The 22,668-nt window shown below is 40.9% G+C and overlaps 1 protein-coding gene across 1 annotated transcript in view; it reads right to left on the reverse strand.

The window, feature by feature from the left end:
• Positions 1-11,520: 11,520 nt before the first annotated feature.
• MIPEP (mitochondrial intermediate peptidase) overlaps positions 11,521-22,668 on the reverse strand; it is a 75,785-nt gene continuing 64,637 nt past the window's right edge. Inside the window, exons 17-19 of the mRNA XM_084497679.1 lie at positions 20,154-20,275; positions 19,284-19,357; positions 11,521-11,767 (exon numbers count right to left, since the gene is read on the reverse strand). Of these exons, the coding sequence (XP_084353805.1) occupies positions 11,673-11,767; positions 19,284-19,357; positions 20,154-20,275 (291 nt within the window). The 3' untranslated portion in view covers positions 11,521-11,672. The remainder of the gene's footprint in view (positions 11,768-19,283; positions 19,358-20,153; positions 20,276-22,668) is intronic.

The raw sequence follows: 22,668 nt of genomic DNA on the forward strand, positions 1-22,668 counted from the left end.
CTTTGGTGCGTTTGGCTCTGGCTCTTTATTAGGTGATGGAGTGGGAAAGTGCAAAGCAGTTTCAGTGAGCGAGCCCTTTTGTTAGCACTGCTCCTCCACTTCCAGCAGCTGAAGGAAGTACTCCTGGGTGCAATTTTCTGCAATCTGTAAAAACCCAGATTCAGATAGGGCTGGAAACATCGCTGTCATGAGCTCCAAGCTCTTGCAATACCATCCTGCATTAGCAGAGTCGCTTCCTCTGGCTTGGGGTCACAGCTCACGACAAGCCAGCTGGCAGCTCTGAGGGCAGTGAGGTCTCTGTCGTGCCCAGGGGAGCAGCCAGGGCTGCAAGGGCACTGCCAGAGCTGCAGGAGCTGGCTGGTGGCAAAGCTGCAGTGAGAGCAAGTGTGGGTGTTGGAGCTGGTGTACCTGTGTAAGCCCAGAAGAACATATAAATCACAAGGGCTTAGCCTCACCCAGGAATCTGGCCCCACACCTGGAAGCCAATTTGCAACCTGTGTACTTGGAGTAGTGCTGCAAAACCAAAGAGGTGGAGATGCCCTGTAACAGCAAGCAGCCTGTGTTAGGCAGCACGACTGCAACAGGGTGGCTGCAACGAGAGCAGGTCAGGAGCTGGTCCTGGTTTTGCTAGAGCCACCTGCAGGACTTCCCTGGGGACCTGACATTTTCTTTTTCAAGTTTATATATGTATATATATATATGGATATTTGTGGGCATTGGGATTACTACTTGGCTGGACAGCAGACACTTTTCTAACTAATGGAGGTGTCATCAAAGGCCGAGGAAGAGCACATTTTCCAGTTAAAATATGTTGAGCTGTGAAATGAAACTGCTCTACTAGCACCTTCACTTTCCCTTCACAGAGAGGGACAGGACAGCAATCCCCTGCATCCTGTGCATTTTGTCTTCCTTTTTAATGCCACCTGTGGCTTTTCTACAGGTGGACCTGAAATTACAGCCCTTGGCTAATGAAAGTGCAAGGGAAGGGCTGAGTCAAGCACAGCAGCCCTCTCCAACTTGAATTGAACCACCACTGATTGCCTGATAACAGTGGCACTGACAGGGTCACGGCAGGGCTGGGGTTGGAAGGGGAAACCCCTGGTGCCCCCCTGCCCAAGCAGGGACACCCAGAGCAGGCTGCCCAGGCCCATGTCCAGGTGGCTTTTGGAGCTCCCCAAGGAGGAGACCCCACAGCCTCTCTGGGCAGCCTGTGCCAGGGCTCCGTCACCCGCCCAGCACACTGAACACCAGCGCTTTTTGCCTGGGCAGATGACAGCTGTACAGTAGCCCAAACAATCCTTGGGAGGTGCTGCTCTGTGCTGGGAGGCTAGCAGGATATCTGTAACGATGCTGTGAAACGGATCAGCCACCTCTTTTCTTTGCCTGTGTTGCCACTACAGAAACACTCACACTAGACATGTTTCTGGTGCTCTGTTCCATACCTTCTCCGATATTTTGGACATGTCCCATTACCAGCCCTTTCTGGGATGGTCAGTATCCGGACACAGGGCCACCAAACACATCTGTACTGCCAGCTGAGCTGCTCACGCTGGGTGCATCTGCAAACTCTGTGGCTGCTTATTCTTCACGTCCTTTTCTATATTTAGGAGATCTTAGTGTACACAACAAGCAACCAAAACATGGGAAGAGCAAGCCAACATCAACACGAGTCCTGAGTTCAGGAATCCCTTGGGCCTGCAGCTAAATGATGAGGGTGCGATGGCAGCTGTACCCGCAGTGATTCTGTTCCCAGGAGCAAATGCTTAAACCGTGACTTCTAATGTCATATTCAGTTTGGAGTCAGACTCGGTGATCCTTGTGGGTCCCTTCCAGCTTGGGATAGTCAGGTTTACCGCCTTGGGCAGCACTTTTGAAGTCCCACTCACAGCAGAAATGACTCAGCCATTGGCAGCTCTTTATGCTCCCAAGTCACTCGAAATCTCCTAAATTTAACAGGATTTCTGCTGACAAACCCAGTGCTCCTGGCCCAAAGCCCAGCAGGAACAAACCCCACTGGTCCCAGGGACCTCTGGGTGCCACAGGGAGGGTGAAACAGGAGCTCTGCCATGGGGAGCGGGGAGCTCCCAGCCAAGAACAAGCACAACAGAAACACTGAGAGAGCCTTGAAGCAAGAGCTGAAGCTCACAGCTCCAGTGCTGGGTCCTGCGGAGCTCCACAAAGGAGGTGCACATACGGGCACATGAGGTTTGTAGGTAAATGGGATTTCTGTCCCTGCCTCTGTGAGGTTATCTGACCCTGCTGCAGGTAGACGTGGAGCAATTCAGTCACTGCAGTGCCACTGAGCTGCCCTTTTTGTAGCTTCTGGTGGACTTTGGCTACAGTAGGATAGCTGCAGAAGATGTTAGATGCCAGTGAAGAACAGATTGCTCATTTTAACAACGTGGTTATTAAGATCTAATTGTAAGAAAGTCTCCTATTTTAATGAAGTACAAAGACACTAGAGTATCTTTTGCATTACCCAGATGGAAACAATTCCACTGAGTTCCACCCATCCTCACAGGATTTGGCTGCAAATGCTTCTACGCACTTATGAAAATTATGCAACAATTCAGCCACTGAAATGAAATTCTAGCGCACATCATCCCACACACATTCATGAAAGGGGGACTCTATCTTGCTCTGTGCAGAGATATTGACACAAATCAAATATTTGTCACATAACAGCACTATTTTCACAATCAAATATCGATACCAGATCCCTGCTGTTAAAATCCAAAATTTTTCTACAAGGCAAGCAGGACTCCCTAAGTCCCATGACGACACCCGAGACGCCAGCCTCCTGTGCTCTGGGGCACTTCTGACCTGAATTTTGACTGGCGTTTCTGAAAGTCAGATTGCAAACAAAAACTTCTTTGATACTCTGTAGGTTGTTTGTTTAACATTTTTAATAGCACTCACAGCATCAGAGCAGTACTAACGAAGAGAGAGGTTACAGACTCGCCTCTCCTTGTGCCGATATTTGCACAAATAGCACTGCATAGCAGGGTGCAGTATTTATGGCAGAGGTAGGCAAAAAGCAAATACAAGGTGGGGGGATGAGCTGAGCTGCCCTGGGAGCTGGGTTTCACCTCGTAGAGCCTCAGCCTTGCTGGAGGGGTTGGGGAGCGGGGCCATGCGATGCTGAGCCTGCAGCTCCTGTCGGGTGCTGCCATCGGTCACCCCGCCACCAGCCTGCAAAAGTCCACGCTCCCTCCATAGCTGTGTATTGAAAGGGATGACAGAAGTGTGCTGGCCGAGCAGAAACTATGTGCACAGGGAATGGTGGTGCTGGTGGCTTCTAGATGGGATTCCTCTTCAGGGCAAGTCAGCCTACATGGGCTGAGCTTACATGGGGGATTTCCTGCAAGCTGGGTATTCCTGGGCAGGGAGGACTCAGATCCTTTTCTGAGTGGATTCTAAAAAGAAAACAAATAACATATACTCAGAGGTAACCTAAAAGATTAACAAAGTACAGGTTTTGGGTCAGTGGAAGTAGCAACAGCTCAAAAGGGAGGCTCCAGCGCCGCCTCATGATTTGGCACGAGGAGGCCTTTCCTGTGACACACAGGCAGAAAGGCAAAGCTTCTCGCCCGCCTCATCACTCGCCCTGACATTTAGAGAGAGGGAAATGAAATAAGACATTTAGAGGGAGATGAAACAAAATCCTGGGACGTTGGCCAAACTGCCAGCTCTGCCTTTGCATGCCTCCTGCTCTCACGTGCACGCTGCCACCGCCGCCCGTGATGGTGGAAAGATGGCCAGCCCAGCTGGTCACATCTCCAGCAAAGCCTCCTGAGAAGTCACAGCAGGGCCACACCAACTGTGGTCCCTCAACACCTCACCAGAGCAGAAGGGTCACAGGATCACAGAACTGTAGGGGTTGGAAGGGACCCCACAGGATCATCGGGTCCAACCCCCCTGCCAAAGCAGGTCCCCTAAGAGCTGAGGAAATGTGGACGTGTGGTGTGTTGGCAGGCCGAGAGCACTGATGGACCATCCTCTATGAAGGGCTGGGGCACCAGAGGGTCCTCACCTGCCTCTGGGCTCTCTGACAGAGGAGGCACTTGGAGCACAACCTTCCCCAGCCCTGACTTCGTGAGGATGTCTCCATCTCCATACCGCCTGTCTCCAGAGGCCCATCAGCTCCTTTGTGACTTTCAGCTCTTTGACAGAATGGATTCAGAAAGCAGTGGATGAAACACAGACAGTGCAGGTTCGAGCACAGCTGCCTGTCCCATTTCTGCAGCAAACCAGCCTAAAAACCAAGGTGAACAATGAAAAAGTAAGAGGAAAGCTCAAAGGTCCTGTTTATTTAAACAAGTCCTGCACATTTCTGGGCTGGTTACACAGAAACGACCTGTTATCTGTGATGTGGTGACTGGAATTTGAAATGCTTTCAGTCGGCATAAAGGGTCCCGATAAAGAGAGAAAGAACTACGATAAGAGCTGAGCTTTTACAGCCTCACAGCATCACAGGGTGGCTGAGGCTGGCAGGGACCCCTGGTGGCCCCTGGTGCCACCCCTACCAAAGCAGGGACACCCAGAGCAGGCTGCCCAGGACCACGTCCACAGCAGGGCCACCACTTGAATTGAGATAGGCAGAAAGAAGCTGAAATGAATCTTTTTTTCCTTCAAAATGAAGCAGATAAAGCTGGAGGTGCAAGACAGGATGAGAAACATATATGGAGCAGAGCAAGAAGAAAAAAAAATCAGAATAAACCAATCAAGACACAGGCTTCAGAGCAGCTGGACAGGTGCTTCTGGCAGACCCAGGGAGAGACCTGGAAAATGTAACAGCTTCCTGATGAAATAAGGAATGTTCAAGAGGTTCGATGTCAAATTAGCCATTTCCCTGAAGACAGCCAGCCAATGCTTTTTTTTTTTTTTTTCTCTCACATATATCTGAGACAGTCAGAAACCAAAAGAAAAAACAAAAAGCAGATTTTGTTGGAAAACAGAGATTACAAACCAAACAAACTACTTAAACCACCTTGTCTTGGGAATTTGGCTTTAAACAGCTGATTGAATGAAAGATAACTAATTTGATTAAGTAGAACAAGTTATCTAAATCCTTGTTTAGGGAGAACCCCGCCAGCAAGCCAGCACTTTGTTTAGCAGCCGGCCTGCAGTGTTAGAGTGTTTCAGCAAGAGCTGTGCTGCAGCACCTCGCGCTGCACGAAGGACAGGCTCAGGGGGCTGGCAGCAGGCCAAGACGAGACAAAATAGGAGAAAATAAGAAGAGAAATTTCCAGGACGGTGAGGGGACAGGTCTGATAGAGCATCACCCCAGTCGAAGACATATTTTTTTATATTGTTCTTTTTTTTTTTTTTTTTACCCATCCCTGACAGCCAAGTTACCAAGCCTAACAGTACTGCCTCTTCCTCGAAGCGTTCAATTACATCTCCAATTCTTACAAACTTTAAAAGGTGACAAGTTCTTCCTTTTTTAACCCCACAGTGACCGTGCACACTATTTGTGCAGCTGTTCAGAGGCAGTGAGCTGTGATTTAAACTTATTTGTAATGAATGGGATTTAGGCTAGTATGAATCACCTTGATAAGACATATAATTGGTTTGTAGAAGTTTTAGTTTCTTATAAAGGTTGCTATATTACTTGTGTTCTCTAGGGCCTGCTTATAAAATGACATTGTTACAACTGTATTCTTCTGGAAAGAAAATGTAGACAACTGAATCACATCTGTACATAAAGAAAGGCACTTTAAGGCATTCAAGTCAACTTTACTGCCTTTCTCATTTCCAAAATCCATGAGAAGAATGAGATCACTTCTGGATCCTGCAGCTCAGCTCCTGGGTTACAAGGACAGATTTAAATGACCTTGGGAGAAAATGCTCGACAGGCATGAACACTGCAGGTCTTTAATAAATTCACTGGAGCTTTGGGAATTTATCCTGGAAGAAGACTTGGCTTGTACTGAGAAGGGAAACATGAGGCTGGGGGGTTTCACCTTCAGGTTTGGGCAACCTGGTCTGGTGGGAGGTGTCCCTGCCCATGGCCGGGGAGTGGAACAGGGTGAGCTTTAAGGTCCCTTCCAACCCAAACCATTCTGTGATTCTGTGAATCAGAAGGAAGAAATTTGGGGCTGCACTATGTGACACCAACAACTCGTTCTGAGTTTATGAACATTTGTTCTTTTGTACAAATTTTGAACAATGGCAGTCGGCTGCAACTGAGCTTTCGGTAAGTACTTCAGAAGGGCACTGTTAATAAACAGACTTTATTTCCAAGCACTGCCCTGCTAACCTTCCTAAAACCCAGGATGTGCTGAAGATTAATGAAAAGCACCTTCTGCAACTATTTTAATAGTGTTACATGATAAAGTGTATTAACATACAAACTCACGCATATGACAGGCAGGAAAAGCAAACAATGGTGACATTTGACTACTGAAGGAATGGTACCTTCAAAAAAAAAACAACCCAAACCCACAACAGTAAGTTTGGTGCTTCCAGGTGTTTTGAATTTAAAACAGGATTCCTGACACTGGTATTTTAGCAGACTATTATTCTGGACCCTTTCCGTGCCACCAGTCTGGAAGGAAGCGGCATGGCCAGCTCCAGCCATCTGCAAGCTGCCCCGCAGCCCGCTGCGTGGCTGGGGGGGGGGACACCCCACCAACTTTCCCCTCTGTTTGTAAAATTATGCACCAGCAGAGCACCGACCAGTTACTCTGTCAGATCTTTATCACCACTTTGCTTCTGGGTTAAGTATTTTGTCTTTTAACAGATTTTTTCGGATGCTTCCTCTGAGCAGCAAGCCGTGAGGATTTCCTACCAGCTCCTTTTCCAGAGCCATCTGGGGAAGAGCAGCCGCATCAGGCTTGAAAGATAAACAAATCTCTGCCGGGGAAGATCAGAGGGGCCGCCCGGCCGTCCTGCCGGGGCTGATTTATACGGCCTTATCTTTTATCTCCTTCCCCTCCTCCCCGAGCACGCTAGCTGTTCTCCCACGGTGCTTCTCCCCGGGAAACCCGCGCGCTTGCTTTCTGCAATCGTTCACTTTCAGCTCTCAAGTTGTCTTCTGATTTTAATGTAATCTTCCTCTTTTGGCAGGCAGCGAATTTGCCAGGGTAAGGCACTCACTTGAACTCGTTCCCAACACCATGTAAATAAATCCCTGGCTCTGGGAAAAGAAAATCTCCCGTACTTTGCCCAGAAGCTCTCCGAAACGCCAGATGCTCAGAGCCTCCCACCTAAGGAGCAGCGAAGGAAGCGCTTTGGCTCCCACCACTTTTCCATCTCTCATTGACCCTTTCCTAGCCATGAAACCACGAGCAGAATAGGCACACAGCGACTGGGGACCTGCCACCTTCGTGGCACAGCTTTCCTCCAAAAACACTCCATCCAGAGCCCTTAAGGCTGGGAAGATGACTGCCCACTTGACTAAGGCTTTGGGGCTTCTGTGAATTAATCTGAACTAGGGCATATTTTTGAGCAAAATCGTCCATTTCTGATGGACGTTCCTCGTGGTGATCAGCCAACCCCAGCACAGTCCTTTGGGTGTGCTGCAGTGCTGAGGTACCCCTGCTGACAAAAAGTAAACTAAAAATTGGGGGTAAATGCTTCCAATTTCAGCTATTGCCTCAATAGACACTTGTTTGTCAGACTGATGTCCAGACTCCCATTTCTGCTTCTGTAACATGACTTAGATATATCAATCATAATAATCTGAATCATCCTTTCTGAGCCACCAACATTGCTGTTACAATGACCCATGCTCTTCATTTCCACCTTAGTATCATGTACAATACCAAGATCCGTTATTTTGATAATAAATTCTTTTTTAATTTTTGTACACTGATTTATGCTTGAGCCACTGTACAAAGTGCTATTTAACATCTTTAGAATTAGGAAGCATTTTATCATCAGACAGTAGGAATTCTTCTATCTGGCTTTTCACTGAAGACAGAGCAGAAATATTTCTGAACACCTCTGCCTTTTTTTGTTAGTGCTGTAATTCCCATTTTAGACTTACTGGTCTGTAAATACATGCAGGAAGAAAACCCTCTTTTAGTCTCCCTAAATCTGTATCACGGAGGTTATTTTGCTTCTGTATCAACTGTTTTTCATGCCTGGTTTCTAATCTATATTCAATTCTTCCTCGCTCTATCTCCTTTCTCCTCCCTGCCCTCTCTACTTGGCTGCTTTCCTCTGCTCCTCTCGTTTTGCCCATCGAGAGAATTCCACGCTGCACCGTGTTTACTGCACCAGAAAGCAATTATTAAGCAAGATTTCAGTCTGCTTTAGGTGAATCGGAAAAACAATCACATCAAACATGGAGGGGAAAAAAAAATAAGAGCACAACTGACACCTCAGACTATCAAATGTAATCCATGTGTGTTTTTCCGGTATGTCTTAATTGCATGTTATTATCTCAGAATTGCATAAGGGTATAATTTCCTCCAAAGATGTTCACTACTTATTTTCTATAGCAGCTAAAATCCAAAACATAGCACACTTTCAGATTAAAAGCATGACACTGAGTTGCAGGGTTCTAAAAGCCGCTTTTGGACGGCCAGATCAGCAGCCCCAGTGGGAAAGTAAGGAATGCTGGAAAAGGATTACAGTGGTTTTTACATTTAAGAGGAGTTACACTGCTGGTCACAAGAGAGATCTCACATTACTGAAAGTACACATATTTGCTGAAAAATAAAAGTCTCTCAGAAAGAAAAGGAAAAAAAAAAAAAAAGCATCAGACATTTGAACAGCTGGAAGCATTTTTAGAAACTACAAAAAAAAGGAGAAAAAAATCATTTAGAAAAACATTTCCCTTTCTGTAGTAAGCATCGTAGTGGTGATATAATGTGTTCTCAAGAGGCTTAATCACGTCTACTGTTCAATCCTCAAAGGTTATTTCATAAAACAAAAATTAGTGGAGTCAACAGAGTTTCTTCACAAAAAAAAAACCCTGAAGCTGTCATTCTGAGTTATATTTATTTTCCTGCCAGCTCCCACCTTTGTCAAATGTCCCAAGAGCTATGAATCTGTGACAACAAGCTAAAATCCAATTTGCTCTGGCAAAAGACAATGTTTTCTTCGTTTCTTTGCCTCTATCTGATTTTCGTATTAGGGAGATGTTGTCTGGTGCCACTCTGACAAAAACTTGAAAGGAGTGCTGTTTACAGAAGGATCAAATGAGACAGTGAATTAAGGAAGTAACAGGGGCCACAGGCATAAACCAACGACTACCATATATATTTTGATAAAGTATGTAAACTCTAGAACCAACATCGCTTCAATTTCTTTCGAATTAAAACCCACGGGCAATCTCTTAATTTTAAATGCTCTACTTATTCCGCCAATTATGAGGCATTATTTTCTTTACAGTAATGCTCCAAGGCTCACGCCGGCATTAGGATTTCCTTTTCCCAAGTTCTTTTTGTCACAATGAATCTTTTATCATCCACCAGCTCCAGATAAACATTATTGGCAGTTTGCTCGGTACAGAAAACACAAAACCAACAACACAGGATTCCCCTGGTGACACCCTTTAATTCCCACATGTCCACTGAGTACTCTATCAAGGGCTGCTAAACTTACCTTTAAGAGTTATTGTTTCCTCTTGTGAACCTACCATCTTCAAAATATGTTTTTAACTCACACTTAAGCTTAAATTTGTTTAGTTTCTTTATTATTTTTTTTAATCACTTGGATTACAGGGAAATACCCACCTAGTTTGTTAAACCAAACTGTTCCTTCTTAAAGACCCACGGCAGATGCAGAACGCAGTCAGACACAAAGCATGGAGGCTTGGTGGTGGCACATCTGAAAACAGGTCAACTACTCTTTAGTCAAAACATATCTAAAAACATCTAAAATTGGTTCTAATAAAATGGCAGTACTGTTCATTGTCACGAGACAAATTCCCACCATACAAAAACAAAGTGAAAAAATTGGTTAAAATATCAAACAATGTCTAATAGCACAGATTCTGTTAAAAAGCAGTGCCCAAACACTTAATCAACTCCCACCCTCCTTATTTATCTCTTCCCAAACATCCTTTTTTTTTTTTTCCTCATTAAAGGTTTGTATATTTATTTTTCCCTTGTTTCTCTTCCAGCTAATTGCCCTCATCGCTCAGCCTTGGTTTTGTTGCTCCTTTCACTTGCGCTTGCATGGACACATGAAACTTTTTGTGTCAATCTACAGACAAGGTTGTCTTCTAAAAGACAAGACTATTACTTTAGAGAAAAACTTACCACACTTTCCATTTCAGAATTTACTTCGTGAGAAGAAGAAACCCTCACTGATAGAGTCTCCTTTATCACCCACTATGTAATGTGTAACCTTCAGCTGCTCCAGCTCTCTGGAGCTAAATGTACTGGAAAATATCTTTGTTTCAATTGAGTTTTGTACCCCCAGACCTGCCTTTTGACCGCTTCCCAACCCTTGTCCACTCATGAAATGGAAAATCCATGTGGACAAAGATGCAGGAACAGATTCAGGCCCCAGCTAAGCAGCACATTTTGCCAACTTATTTCCACAGTATGTTCCCTGCAGTGGAATCACCAAAATGCCTGCAAATCCATACTCACCATATACTTCATCCAGTAAAGCCCTTAACATAACGTACACAAACCCAAATGACCACTATGGAACAAAATAAAAAGGTAGAAGGACAAAAGCACACAGTTAATGTTAAGCACACAGTTAACTTCTCAGAAAACAACTGTGCTCTTCCTGATGCGTGCGTACTGAAGCTCAGTGGCAGATCTGCACAAGGTAAGCCTAGGAACAAGAAGTTATAACTTGGCTGGGTATTGTAGACACTATGAATTCAAGAGCAATACCAGTTCTGTGGCACCTTGCAAACTCCATTCTTCCTCCCAACAACTTTGTGCACCTGCTCCAACCCTACAGAAGACCTGTTCGATGGCTTTGTATAACAAAATGATACTATTTTTACTTGCAAACGTGGCCATGCACATACCTATTGGATCATCACAGCATGACTACTTTCCATGTCATCTTCCACTGGGAAACATTTATGGGCTTCCTCTTTACCTCCTTTCTCGTTTTCATGTTGCAAGGTGTTTCTTTCCTTCCCATCCTAACATTTTCCTTCACATACCTGTATGACTACAGCTTTTCTTTTCCCATCTTTTTGTTCTCTATCTCAAATCATTTCTAGTTTTCCACTGCAACGTTCTTTCCAATTTCTCTTCTCCATTGAGAACACAATTTTCTATTCCCCAGTGCAGAACTCCCACAAGGAACAACAGTTAAGAAAGGTTAAAGAATACCCAGGCACATGTGAGAAGGACCCATGCACACAGTTATGGGTCATGACACTTGACAGTTATGTGCTAACACTGAACCACTTTGTCTACTCAAAGACTGTTTGCACTGCTCCACCCACCCTGAGGATGAATTCACTTCCCATTTAACCATCTGTTTCTACAAGATCAATTTTTTTACTGGTACATATTATATTCTCAAATTCTGTGCTCCTGTGGAATGGAAAGCCATCATCCCATCATCTTCATAAATGAAACCAGGTGATCCAATGAGATAATTTATTACTCTTCCACCAACACGGATATTCAAACATGTACAAGTGCTCACCAAGAAGCAAAACCAGTCACAACAACATTGTAACCACAATTAAGATGTATGTAATCTTCCGTAAAATAATTCAGTTCTGTTCAATACTTTTATGAGTCCGTGATAAAAGTTTCGAAGTCCTGGTCTAAGTCTGAAACAAGGGCATCCACAAAATCTTCAACTGAAGGCGATTTCTGAAGCATACCTATAAAACCAAGACAACAGACTGTTAGCAAGAACACCTCAAAAGATTAGCCAATGATAAACTAACGAGCTTTTAATGTCACAACATGACAGAAAGGGTTACTGTGTTTGTCAAGAAATAAATGCAATTATACCATACAGGCAGTAATTAATTTATTCAAGCTACCTATTACATGTTATCACAGAATTGACAGGTTTAAGATTGTGAACTTTTTTTTTTTTATCACTACAATCTTGCCTAGGTTGAGAATTATATCTGTTGTAAAGGAATGTAACCAAGACACAGGCTAGATGCAGTCATTTCCAAATGGCTGGAAGGAAACGTTGATTGAGAAGGATCTAAAGCCTTATCTACTGAGTCTCTAGCCTGGTACAGCCAGAAAAAACAACATGCTTTCTCAAAGTACTACACACCTTAAAAACATTGCATTTAGTTTTTGAAGTACAAACATCTCTGAAATACATCACCAGGCATGAAACATACCCAAACACATCACACTTTCAGTGTGCTGCAGTCGTAGTTTGCTTTTTTACAGTACAAGGATTTACCTTTTATTAGGAATATTCACTAGTATGTTAGCTGTGTTATATGGCTATGGAATAACAGACAGGGAAATGAGCACAATGAAGAATCATGTTCAAGTATTCTGTCAGCTAATTCTACAAGCAGACCAACCAAAAATCTCACACCTTCCTCCCCAGCATCCCAGTTTTCAGAGAGCACAGGAATATCTCATGTAAATTATTTTCATATGTTTCTTTGTAACAAATATTACATTAGTGTTGGGGCTTTTCACTGTTATTAACATTTTCAAGATTATATATGGAAATTTACTGCATTACTTGTAGCAGGGGAAAAAAAACCAGTATGGCTGCCAAATAACGTAGAATTTAATCTTCGTACTTCTTTGATGTGTTCTGTTCTTTCTGTTCTTTCTGACAACTGCCAATGTAAATATAACCTTGTTCTACCCTTTCTGATCAGCGTACCTACGGTACATAATTTTATATTCTTTCACATCCTCAACAATATTTGCTTTCAGTGGAAATTATAATTGCCTGCTGCTAAAAGACCGGAATCTTTTACTAAAGCACAATGATTCAAAACCCACCAGGAAACAGACCGGCTCGAGGTAGTGTTGTTTGAGCAACTGAAGGAATTTTCTTGCTGACACCTCACAGAATCCCATTTCGATCTGTTTTAAACACGTTGCGAATGTCAACACCAACTGCCACAACCCAGTAGGTTAACACTGAGCACTCAGAGGAAGACAAATCTCATACTAGATATAGGTTGATTGAAATGCTGCTAACTGAAGTCTGCATCAAGTGATTTTCAAAATGAAAGAGAACAGAATAAATATCTCTAAGCACTCGGTAAACTTGTCATCTGCTCTAATGGTAGTAAAATTGCTGTGGAATTTCTTCCAGTTCACAATGAAAGATCACAAGCAACACGCAGGGCTGAGAAACAGATGTGTCCCATACCAGCTGCTAACCTGTGCTCCCCAGAGCACTGCAGGCTCACTCTCCTGGGTTCCTGACTGGGGTGGCTGGGGGACACATATCTTTGCTCCCCAGCAGCCTTAACAGAGATAAACAGTTCAAACCCATAGTATTTTCCTGCAGTTTGCTCAAAAGTGGAGAGAATGCCTTAAGGAAGCGATGCAGATGGCAGCTCACTGGAACACAGATTGACGTGCACGACTACTGGAGCTTTGTCCTTCATGGAGATGAAGTGGTCCAGTCCCAACAGTGCAAATCATTTTGCCTTTTTTTTTTTTTTTGGCATCATTTTACCTCAGACATTTACATCTCAACTAATTGGCTCTATTTCTAGAGACTGAACAGTAAAAAGAAGTTCGTGACTGACAAGCACCTGATCTCTTTCAGAGGCCTACTTTATAATGAGATGAATTGTGCCTACGAAGCATCTATTTTTTTCCCACAGCCCAAAAAAGAAACCTAGATGACCACCTTAGGTATAAAAATGTGAAGTTAGGTGAAATGATTTCTTCCCTGGAGGTATTTAAGAGATGTGTGGACATGACTCTAAGGGATATACACGGTCTAGTGATGAGATGCGGTAGGTCAGGTTGATGGTTGGACCTGATGATCTTGAAGCTCTTTTCCAACCTAAATGATTATATGAGCCTTTCAATTTTTAAGATGTTCTATAAAAGAACCATTTTTCTACAGCCAGTATGCCCTTTTCTACCAATATGGAGGGATGACAGTAACGCTGTCTAGGCAGTATTTTTCACTGAAGTATAAAAATGGCCACAATTCACACAACCTCCACCTCTGCAAACCCCAAAATACATAAAAAAAAAAAAAAAAAAAAAAAAAAAAAAAAAGAAACCCAAACCTTCAAATATTAAGTTTGTAAAAACCAGTTTGGCTGGATGACATTTAGCTAATTCTCTTGACACTCTAAAATTTATTTTACTGTGAAGAATTCTTAAAGCCCCGATTATCAATATGTCACAAAAGAAGAAAGGTCAACAGTATATAATGCTCAGTTCTGAGGTATGGGAAGAGACAAAACTGATGCTGGGATTATCTTTGAGCAGATTTAATGTCCCTCTTGTATAAAGTTAGCAAAACACAATAAAACCATTCCATCCCTGGATATTACAAACTGAGTAAAAGAAACATAATTAACTACAATACAGTCGGACATGCAGCCAAACACAGTCTTACCAAATCTCACTCAAAACTTGCTGCAAACTATATTTAGTTAGTCTCCACATGGTTTGTTTTAATTAAGTAGGAGAATTCAAAGCCTTTCTGGCAATAGTGATGTCAAATGATGTCAAATGACCTCGTACCCAGTAGTTCCAGCTGTTGATAATACAAACAGATTTCAGATTTCTTGCATTAGCGGTCTACTGCATTGCTATTTTCCCATCACTGACATCAAAAGCAGACACCAGCAGAATTTGCTTTTGAAAGGGAAGGACGAAGAGTAACTGAGGTCATCAGTGAAGAACTTCTGCAGTAAAATAAGCATGCCCTTATGAAATAAATAACTACAGATTTCAGAGCAGACAACTCCATAAGAAACAGACACTGATGGTATTTCCATGTTTTAACCTCTTACTCTACCCAGCTGTGTTGAGACTGGTCCACGTCTCCCTTTAAACTCCATTAAAATATATCAAAGTAGGATCAGTATGTGCTCAGCACTTCGGTCTAAATGATTTAGTAAGATGTCCACAACGTCTGATGGTTGCAGTTTTAAAATCTAGGAGTGTGTTTTATACATTCAGCCCTCCTATTTCAGCTCAGTCTCTCCCAAGCCTAAGGCAACTGCATAGCTTATCTTCCCTGCTTTGAAGTTTTCTTTCACATTACAGCGCTGTGGTTAACCACACCCTTTTGAGAGATGGTTAGCTGTAACCTACAATCACTGGAAACTGGGAGAAGAATAAAGCCTGTGGCAGAATTTGGCCTCTGCCCCTTTGGAACACTAATTATTTTGGGTCCGTGTATTTTGAGTTAACATATGTTGCCACTCACACCACCTTTCAGGATTTATGCATGGGTTTTGTACTTTCAAAGAGACAAAATCATTATCTGAAGATCTTTACAGCCTCTTCAAATCATAAGTATTCTATCAAGTACAATTTGAGGCATGGAAAAACAAATTTTCAAACTACACTGGAGCAAATGCATGTTTATTTACAGATTTAGGCGGCTTGATTACTACATATGCACACAACTGAGTATGACTATCTGCAAAACAATGCAGCATTGATCAATCAAGAACACAACCGCACGTGGATTTTCCACATGGGCTTCTTCAGAGACCCAAAGGGCAATCTGCCTGCACAAAAGCAGCAGGACAAGCACGCTCCAGAGTCTGTTCCATGCTCTCAGTACCCAAATCATCCAGCCCTGTACTTTTTCCACTCTGCAATTCACTTTCTGCCTATGCACCTGGGTTTCTTTCCAGCCAGGGAGTGCCAAGGGAGAGGGGGAGGGATGGTGCACACCTAAGTCTTGTTCAGACCTGCAGCTGGACCTGGAAGCGACCTGGGTTACCTATCTTTGAAGGAGTTTGGAAGCCCTAATGCCATGCAATCCAGTGAAGGAGAGCCATGTGGCCATCCCACAAGGACAGAGACATCATGTTCATCTCAAACTGCATTTTCTCCTTAAAGAAAAGAAGAAAACCTCTTGGACAAAGAGTTTTCCACTTTTTTTTTTTTTATTATTACTCCTGCTATCCGTATTTGTGATTATTTTTGTATTATCAAAGGGGTAACATAAAAGGGGTCACTTCAGAAAATGCTTTAAAAGGTTTCAAAAAGCCTTTGAGCTGATTTTTTTTTTTTAATGGGAACAGGTGCCAATAGAATCAAACCCAAACTCCAAAAAGTATATTGTGTTTTCTAATGAAAGACTAGCCCAAACATGAATCTTGTCACTGACTGCACTGGATGGCAGGTCAGATCCTTTATCTTCCCTAATCAGTACATCTATAGAGTTGTGTGGGAGAAAGATGAAAAGCTAGGGTCATATCCAAGCACAAAAGAAAGACAATAGAGAGCTTCTGAGAAGAAAATCATAATAAAGAAACGGAATAAATGAAATGTGCTTGTGAAGTTATCTGCTATCAAACCATCAATGAATATGGCTAACTTCACAATTGGATACGGAAACACTTCAAGGGTGAGGCCACATACAGAAGTCAGGCTTGAACAAGTGCATGCCTTTATTAAAGTTAAATAAAAATCAGAAAAAAATATAGAACTGTGTTGTGTTTTTTTTTGTTTGTTTGTTTCTTTCTTTCTTTTAAATAGGGTACTACTGAGCACAAAATCTGAAGTGTTTCACTGGAAAATAATAAAACCAACAAGCTGCTACACCCAGTACAATTTGTCTTTAGTCAGGAGTCTGGTCATCTGCTATGGGAGCGTGGCATTGTAACTGATGAAAATCAAGAAAAGATGGAAATCAAGTATTATAGAATATCCATAATGAATAAAAAGGAAAAAATGCTGATTGAAATGGCAACCTAAACAAATTAAAGAACAAGTAGCTGTTCTTAATTTTCTCCTTAAATTCTCAATTCTTCTAATAGATGTGGAGTGTTTGAGTGTAAACATACAATAAGCTTTTCCATCATTTGTGTTCTGTGATTTAATCTCACATAATCCAAAACAAGCAATCAAATTATTAACTTGTCAAAAGGCCTGAGTCACCTGAATTTCAATTTTCAGGGAGTAACTCAAGCTTGCTTGTTTAAGTTTCACACTGTCTACAAATGAACATCACAATGTGCACAGGCAAGGACACTGACAATTAATAAAGGCCCTTTTCTAATCATGTTATGATCTTGAATATCTTTTTAAATTTCTGTCTAAAGTAATATTGAAAAAAATCAGAATACAAAAGTGAAAACAGCTTGAAAACATCCGCTGTCTTAAAGCTGATGCAAAGGAGTTATTGCTGCCTGGTTCTCCTTTACATCTGAACAGACGTACCAGCAGGAGCACTACAGTTACTAGTCTTAATAGTGACACACTATAGTAAAGTCACTATTCTGTTTAGTGATTTAAGAACTTACTGATTTAAAGAAAAAAATGAAAAAAAAATCAAACTGCATATCTTCCATACATAGGTTTCTTTGGTCACATCACAAAGGATTCAATTATTCTACCATTAACATTAACTTGCACAATTATTCCTTAAACATGGCTCACTCTCTTCTTCAAACACCAGATTGCACAGCTGTCACTTCATCATTCACCACTGATACTGAGCACTCAGTGATGAACTATCTGTACTAAATGAGCTGAGGACTTTAAGCATGAGTAATACAAATACTGAAATGCCTAAAACATCTGATTATTGCACTACAAGACAGTTAAACTTATTTGTGTGATTTGACTGTGCCTTTCATCATACTCAGATTTCCTTTAAACTTAAAAAAAAAAAAAAACTATAATGCCACTTCGGATCAATTTCAGTAACAAATTTTGTGCAAAAATAACTGATACATACTTTCAACCCCAAGCTGATGGTACCATGTTCAAGTGTATTCGCCCATATGCAAGGGGGAAAGCCAGCAGTACGTCCATAGATTTTTATGTATGTCCACCCACAGATGTGTTTGCACATTTCATTCAAATAATATTTGATTAAAAGGAGCACATTGCCATCAACTTCAGCATAGCCTCTTGGGCATTCCAATAAGACTCCAATAATGCTCAACAATTAAAAATATGCCCCAAAAATATGAAACAGAAAAGATAACAAACATAACTGGCATTTTAAAATATTCTTTCTTCTTCTATGATATGACCTACAATATTAACTGGATTTGCTTGTGAAGATGTAAGTTCTTGTCTTGCAACTACTTAGCCCATACTCAAGCTGCAGCTTTTAAAGTTAGGTTACAAACACAGACTCTTCAACAGCAGTAAAGAAAGGCAAGTTTAAAAGATGTAGACTTATGCTGAAGGAAAAATAAAATTGTAGGTCAGAAATAAAAATAAGACTACTCTAAAGATATACAGTTGCCTAATATATGATGAGTCTTAGGAGTTCTGAGGTTCTGGCCTCAAAGACAAAGAGATTGTTCTAGCTGTGAAACTGTTGAGTTCATGATGAAATACAGATGCATTACCACCGTATTACTTGTCTTTAAAAAAAATGCAATTTCCAGTCATCCAAGCTGAAGTGATCAGTGGCTGATGAATTAATATTCATAATATTAACAACTTCAGAGCAAACTGAAAGATACTCCTCAGATGAAGTCCTTAACAAGTGCTCTGAGCAGGAATAGTGACACTAATGAAAAATTGTTGAATACTGCAACATAACAGTGGAAGTCTTTATCCCGATCTCATTGACAGATCTGAGATAAAAGTAGTAGTTTCTCAAACTTTTTTTAATTTTCCTGACCTTTTTTAAAATATATTAAGTATAGTATGTTTTCTATAGCCATTAGTTATTTTTAAAAGTTGTTTTCCATATTCAAGAAGTAAATGTAGTACTGAGAGGAATTATGAACCATGTTTCTTTATTACAACCTTCAGACTTCCATTTCACAAGAATGTCTATTGAAAGTACTAATATAATAAAAGCTATGTTGATGATGCTATAAAAAGTTCAAGTTCTTGTGTACAAAATAAGTAGATCTACGAAATTTAATGTACGTAAAAATCATGCATTTTTTGTATCTAAAAACTATAATCTATTTTCTTTCAAATATGATGTACTTATTTTCAATTCTTTAGACTGCTTTGTAATACAACCTCTTCCAACACTTCATCCCAAGTACCTCTGTGTAGGTTTTGTCCTGTGGATCACAAGGGTTCAACTGACCATGACACCAAGTTGACGACCAGACACAAAGTTGACAACCGGTCCACTTAACAAAATAAATGAACAAGTTTTCTTTCACAAATCCAGTAAAAACCAAAATGAAACTAGAAAGACCAGATCAGGAAATAAAGCTAAGGTATTTCTTCCTTGATCAAGGGAATCAAACAGTTTTTTTCTACCTTGAACCATAAGTATGGGCTCTTTTCCACCACCGTGTGCCAGCATCTCTCGACGATACCGCTCACCCATCGCCCTGGAGAAACACAGATGTTAGAGTAATCTGCAAATGCAACCTGTCCAGCTTTGTTGTATTTGCTTCTAGGATCTCTGCATAACTCAGAGACAGAGACTAAATGAAATCTTCCACCCTGAAATAATGACTGCCTTGATCCCATGTTGATTCCTCAAATTCAAATTACATTTAAAATTATACTTTAATTAACTGAACTAGGCAAAATTTATACATATGAATATGCATTGATGTTTATGGAAGTTAAACTGTGGACGACATTTTAACCTTCATTGCTCCAAGGGGAAAAGTTACTCTGCTACAACACTCAGGACAATTACCTAAGCCGTAAGAACAGTTAAAATTTTTGATGTCACAATTTACCTTTTAATTTCACAAAGCAAAATGAGTAGAACAGCTGTACTTAGCTTTGAAGTTGGTGACATGAGGCTTGTTTAACACCTGCAGTTGCTTTTGATTTCAATAGAAAATTACAAGTAATTAGGCACCTATGAAAGTCAAGTTCTCTAATTACATCTAAATATGGATTTCAGTGCCTCCCAATGGGCACACCTGCATTTTAAAACATAGACACAAATTCTTTGCATCAATGAACACGTCCCAAAGTACATTTTATATCTATGGCTATTTCCTATTTAGTTATACTCTTAAACAAAAAGGCTAAAAACTATTTGGCGTTAAAAAAGCCCATCAACCTACGTTGCCCTGGGTATAACATTTGCTTCTTGCTTTCCACAAGCAAGTGGCACAACACTTCACCATTTCAATCATCACTGAAAATAAGTTTCTCTGTTTTTACCTATCAAACGGGTCTTGAGCAAAACACTGTTTCCACACCATGGAGGCAACAGCCCTGGACATGAGGTAGGAATAGTATTTGGCACCATAGCCCACAAGATGACTGAATCTCAGATGCCAGGCCTGTAAGAAGAGAACAAAAAACAGAACAGAAGCAATCTTTTAAATTCTTTAAATTATTCTGTGTTTTCCTAAGTATGATGGAAAAAAATCTGTTAGTGTTACAATATGGAATGGTTGAAAAAAGAAAAAAAAAAAAAAAAAAGCAACCACAACCAGAAATCCCAGAATGAACACATCCTTTACTATACAAAGCATTTTCCAAGCTAAATACTGTATATCCAATATGCTGATTATCATCATTGAAATTATACATAAATAGGGTCAGAAGGAAAGAAAAACAAGAAATAAAAAATGTGGCCAAATGTGATAAAAGCCATGTTGCTCTACTGGTCTCAAAAAGAAAACATAATCACCATATTACACGTAATGCCACATTTTACCGTTTTCCATGCAGATAATGGCAGTATGACACTTAGAAAAGTTACATCTAAAAATATTTGCCACAAAAAAAAACAACGATCATAGGAATTTGTATTTAATACCATGCAAAATACAGCCTACCATATGCCAAAAGCCTCATAGGTAGATGAATTACATCCATACACAATGTCATTGTTCACAGATTTGTTTCCACATTCTCGAATGTATGTACATAGCAGATTACCATCTGTAATTATATTCTTATTCATTTTTATATTGTTACTTTATGACTCATTCCAGTGATGGTGGACTTCTTTTATAATCCGCTTTGGTGTCAACTATTTTCTTATGTTTTCTTAGGAGATACAATCAGAAGTATCAGCCTTACTTTCACAGAAATAAGTACATTTTTTCCCCCTCTTTCCTTGACTGCAGCAGAGTAGTTTAGATTGAGAGACCTCCAGAGGTCATCTGGTCCAACCTCTGCCCAAAGCAGAGCCAACTTTTATGAGATTTCTCACGGCCCTGTGGAAGCTGAAAAGAGACTGTTTCCCTACAGGCTTACATACTTTTTTTTTTTTTTTTTTTAACTGAAGATGATGAATCTAGAGTTGAAGGAGTGAGAAACTTACTCCTGCCCTTTTGGCTCTCTGAGGAAACCAAAGAGGAGTCAGCTCCCATATCTTATTTGTCCTCCTATTTGAAGACAAAGGTCTTAATATTATTGTGATATGACTGGTGTCAAGATATTTTTTTTAGGTACTATAGAAAACAGAATTTTAAAGAGGAACTGGAAGATAAACAGTAAAGTAGCCTAACAGATGTTTTATATTTAAACCCATAGCCTGTCATATGCTTGTTTTCTTATCCTAAACCTGATGGCTGAAATTCTGAGGCAGCCAAAGAGAAAAGTGAGGGGGTATTAGCAGGTTTTTTTTAGAAGTATTTACCTTTGGCTGAAATTCTTCTTCACACTGTAACAATGTCTTGACTCCTGGCAGATTAAATAAACTACTTTTCTTTATTCAAGAAAGCGACAATCATCATCTTGCTCTCCATTTGCCAAGACAAAGATGTATGTATATTTTTAAAAGAACAGCAACCAAGAGTATGGAAAAATAAACTATTTGGCTTTTAATCAGTCTTTTTTTACCTTAAAAAAGGTAGCAAACAGCAGCCTATTATCCAGATCATCATGATCTATGATGATCCATGACCATCATCCATGACCCATGACCATCTCCTTGATGAGAAACAAAGCTCTTGGCTCTCTTTTCTCAGGAGCACTCACAAAAAAGTTCTCAGTCAGCTGCAGTTCAGCCATCCAAAGGTGGTTTCCTCCACCGTAATGCAGGTGTCCAAAATACATGGACTTTGCTACAGGTGACCCAACCTAGACTCTACAAGCAGCCTACACAACTAGTTTAAAGCAGAAGCCTAACTTTTAGGGGAGATGAAAGATGTCCCCAGTCCTCAATTTTCCTGTGGGCTTTGTGGCATGATGCAAATGCCTAAGAATGACTGATATTTGTTTTTTTTCTTTAAAGTAAACTCCAACTGTACCATATCTCACCAGAATGCAAACATACAAAAACAGTCAGCTTGGATACAGATTCTCCAGTTTGCTCTGAAAAGCATCATGGTTGCCGTGTTTATACTTACTGCCTCCAGTTTTTCTAACTAGTCCCTTAATTATAACCATAATCACTAAACTAACAGCACAGTTTGAAACAGACCAGAGAGCTTACAGGAAAATCACGTCAGTTTTTATTTTATTCTATACTAAGTTTTCAAACTGAGGATTCAAAGTTTTGACTTGAGAGTATAACTCTTGCAGGCATGTGAAAAGCTTTAATGATGAACTGGTTTCATCTACCCAGAAATTTAAGTAATTCCCAAATCGATCTGTTCAGTGAAAGATCCAAGTTGCTTTTTCTGCTACAAAGGAAATTACTTTCTGTGAGCTTGGCATATAGAAGAATATCACTCCATTCAGAAAGGAATGATTTTAATGCATCATATAAGCTGTAACA

Source organism: Aythya ferina (genome assembly GCF_964211825.1).
Source record: "Aythya ferina genome assembly, chromosome: 1".
In the NCBI taxonomy this organism is placed as follows: domain Eukaryota; kingdom Metazoa; phylum Chordata; class Aves; order Anseriformes; family Anatidae; genus Aythya; species Aythya ferina.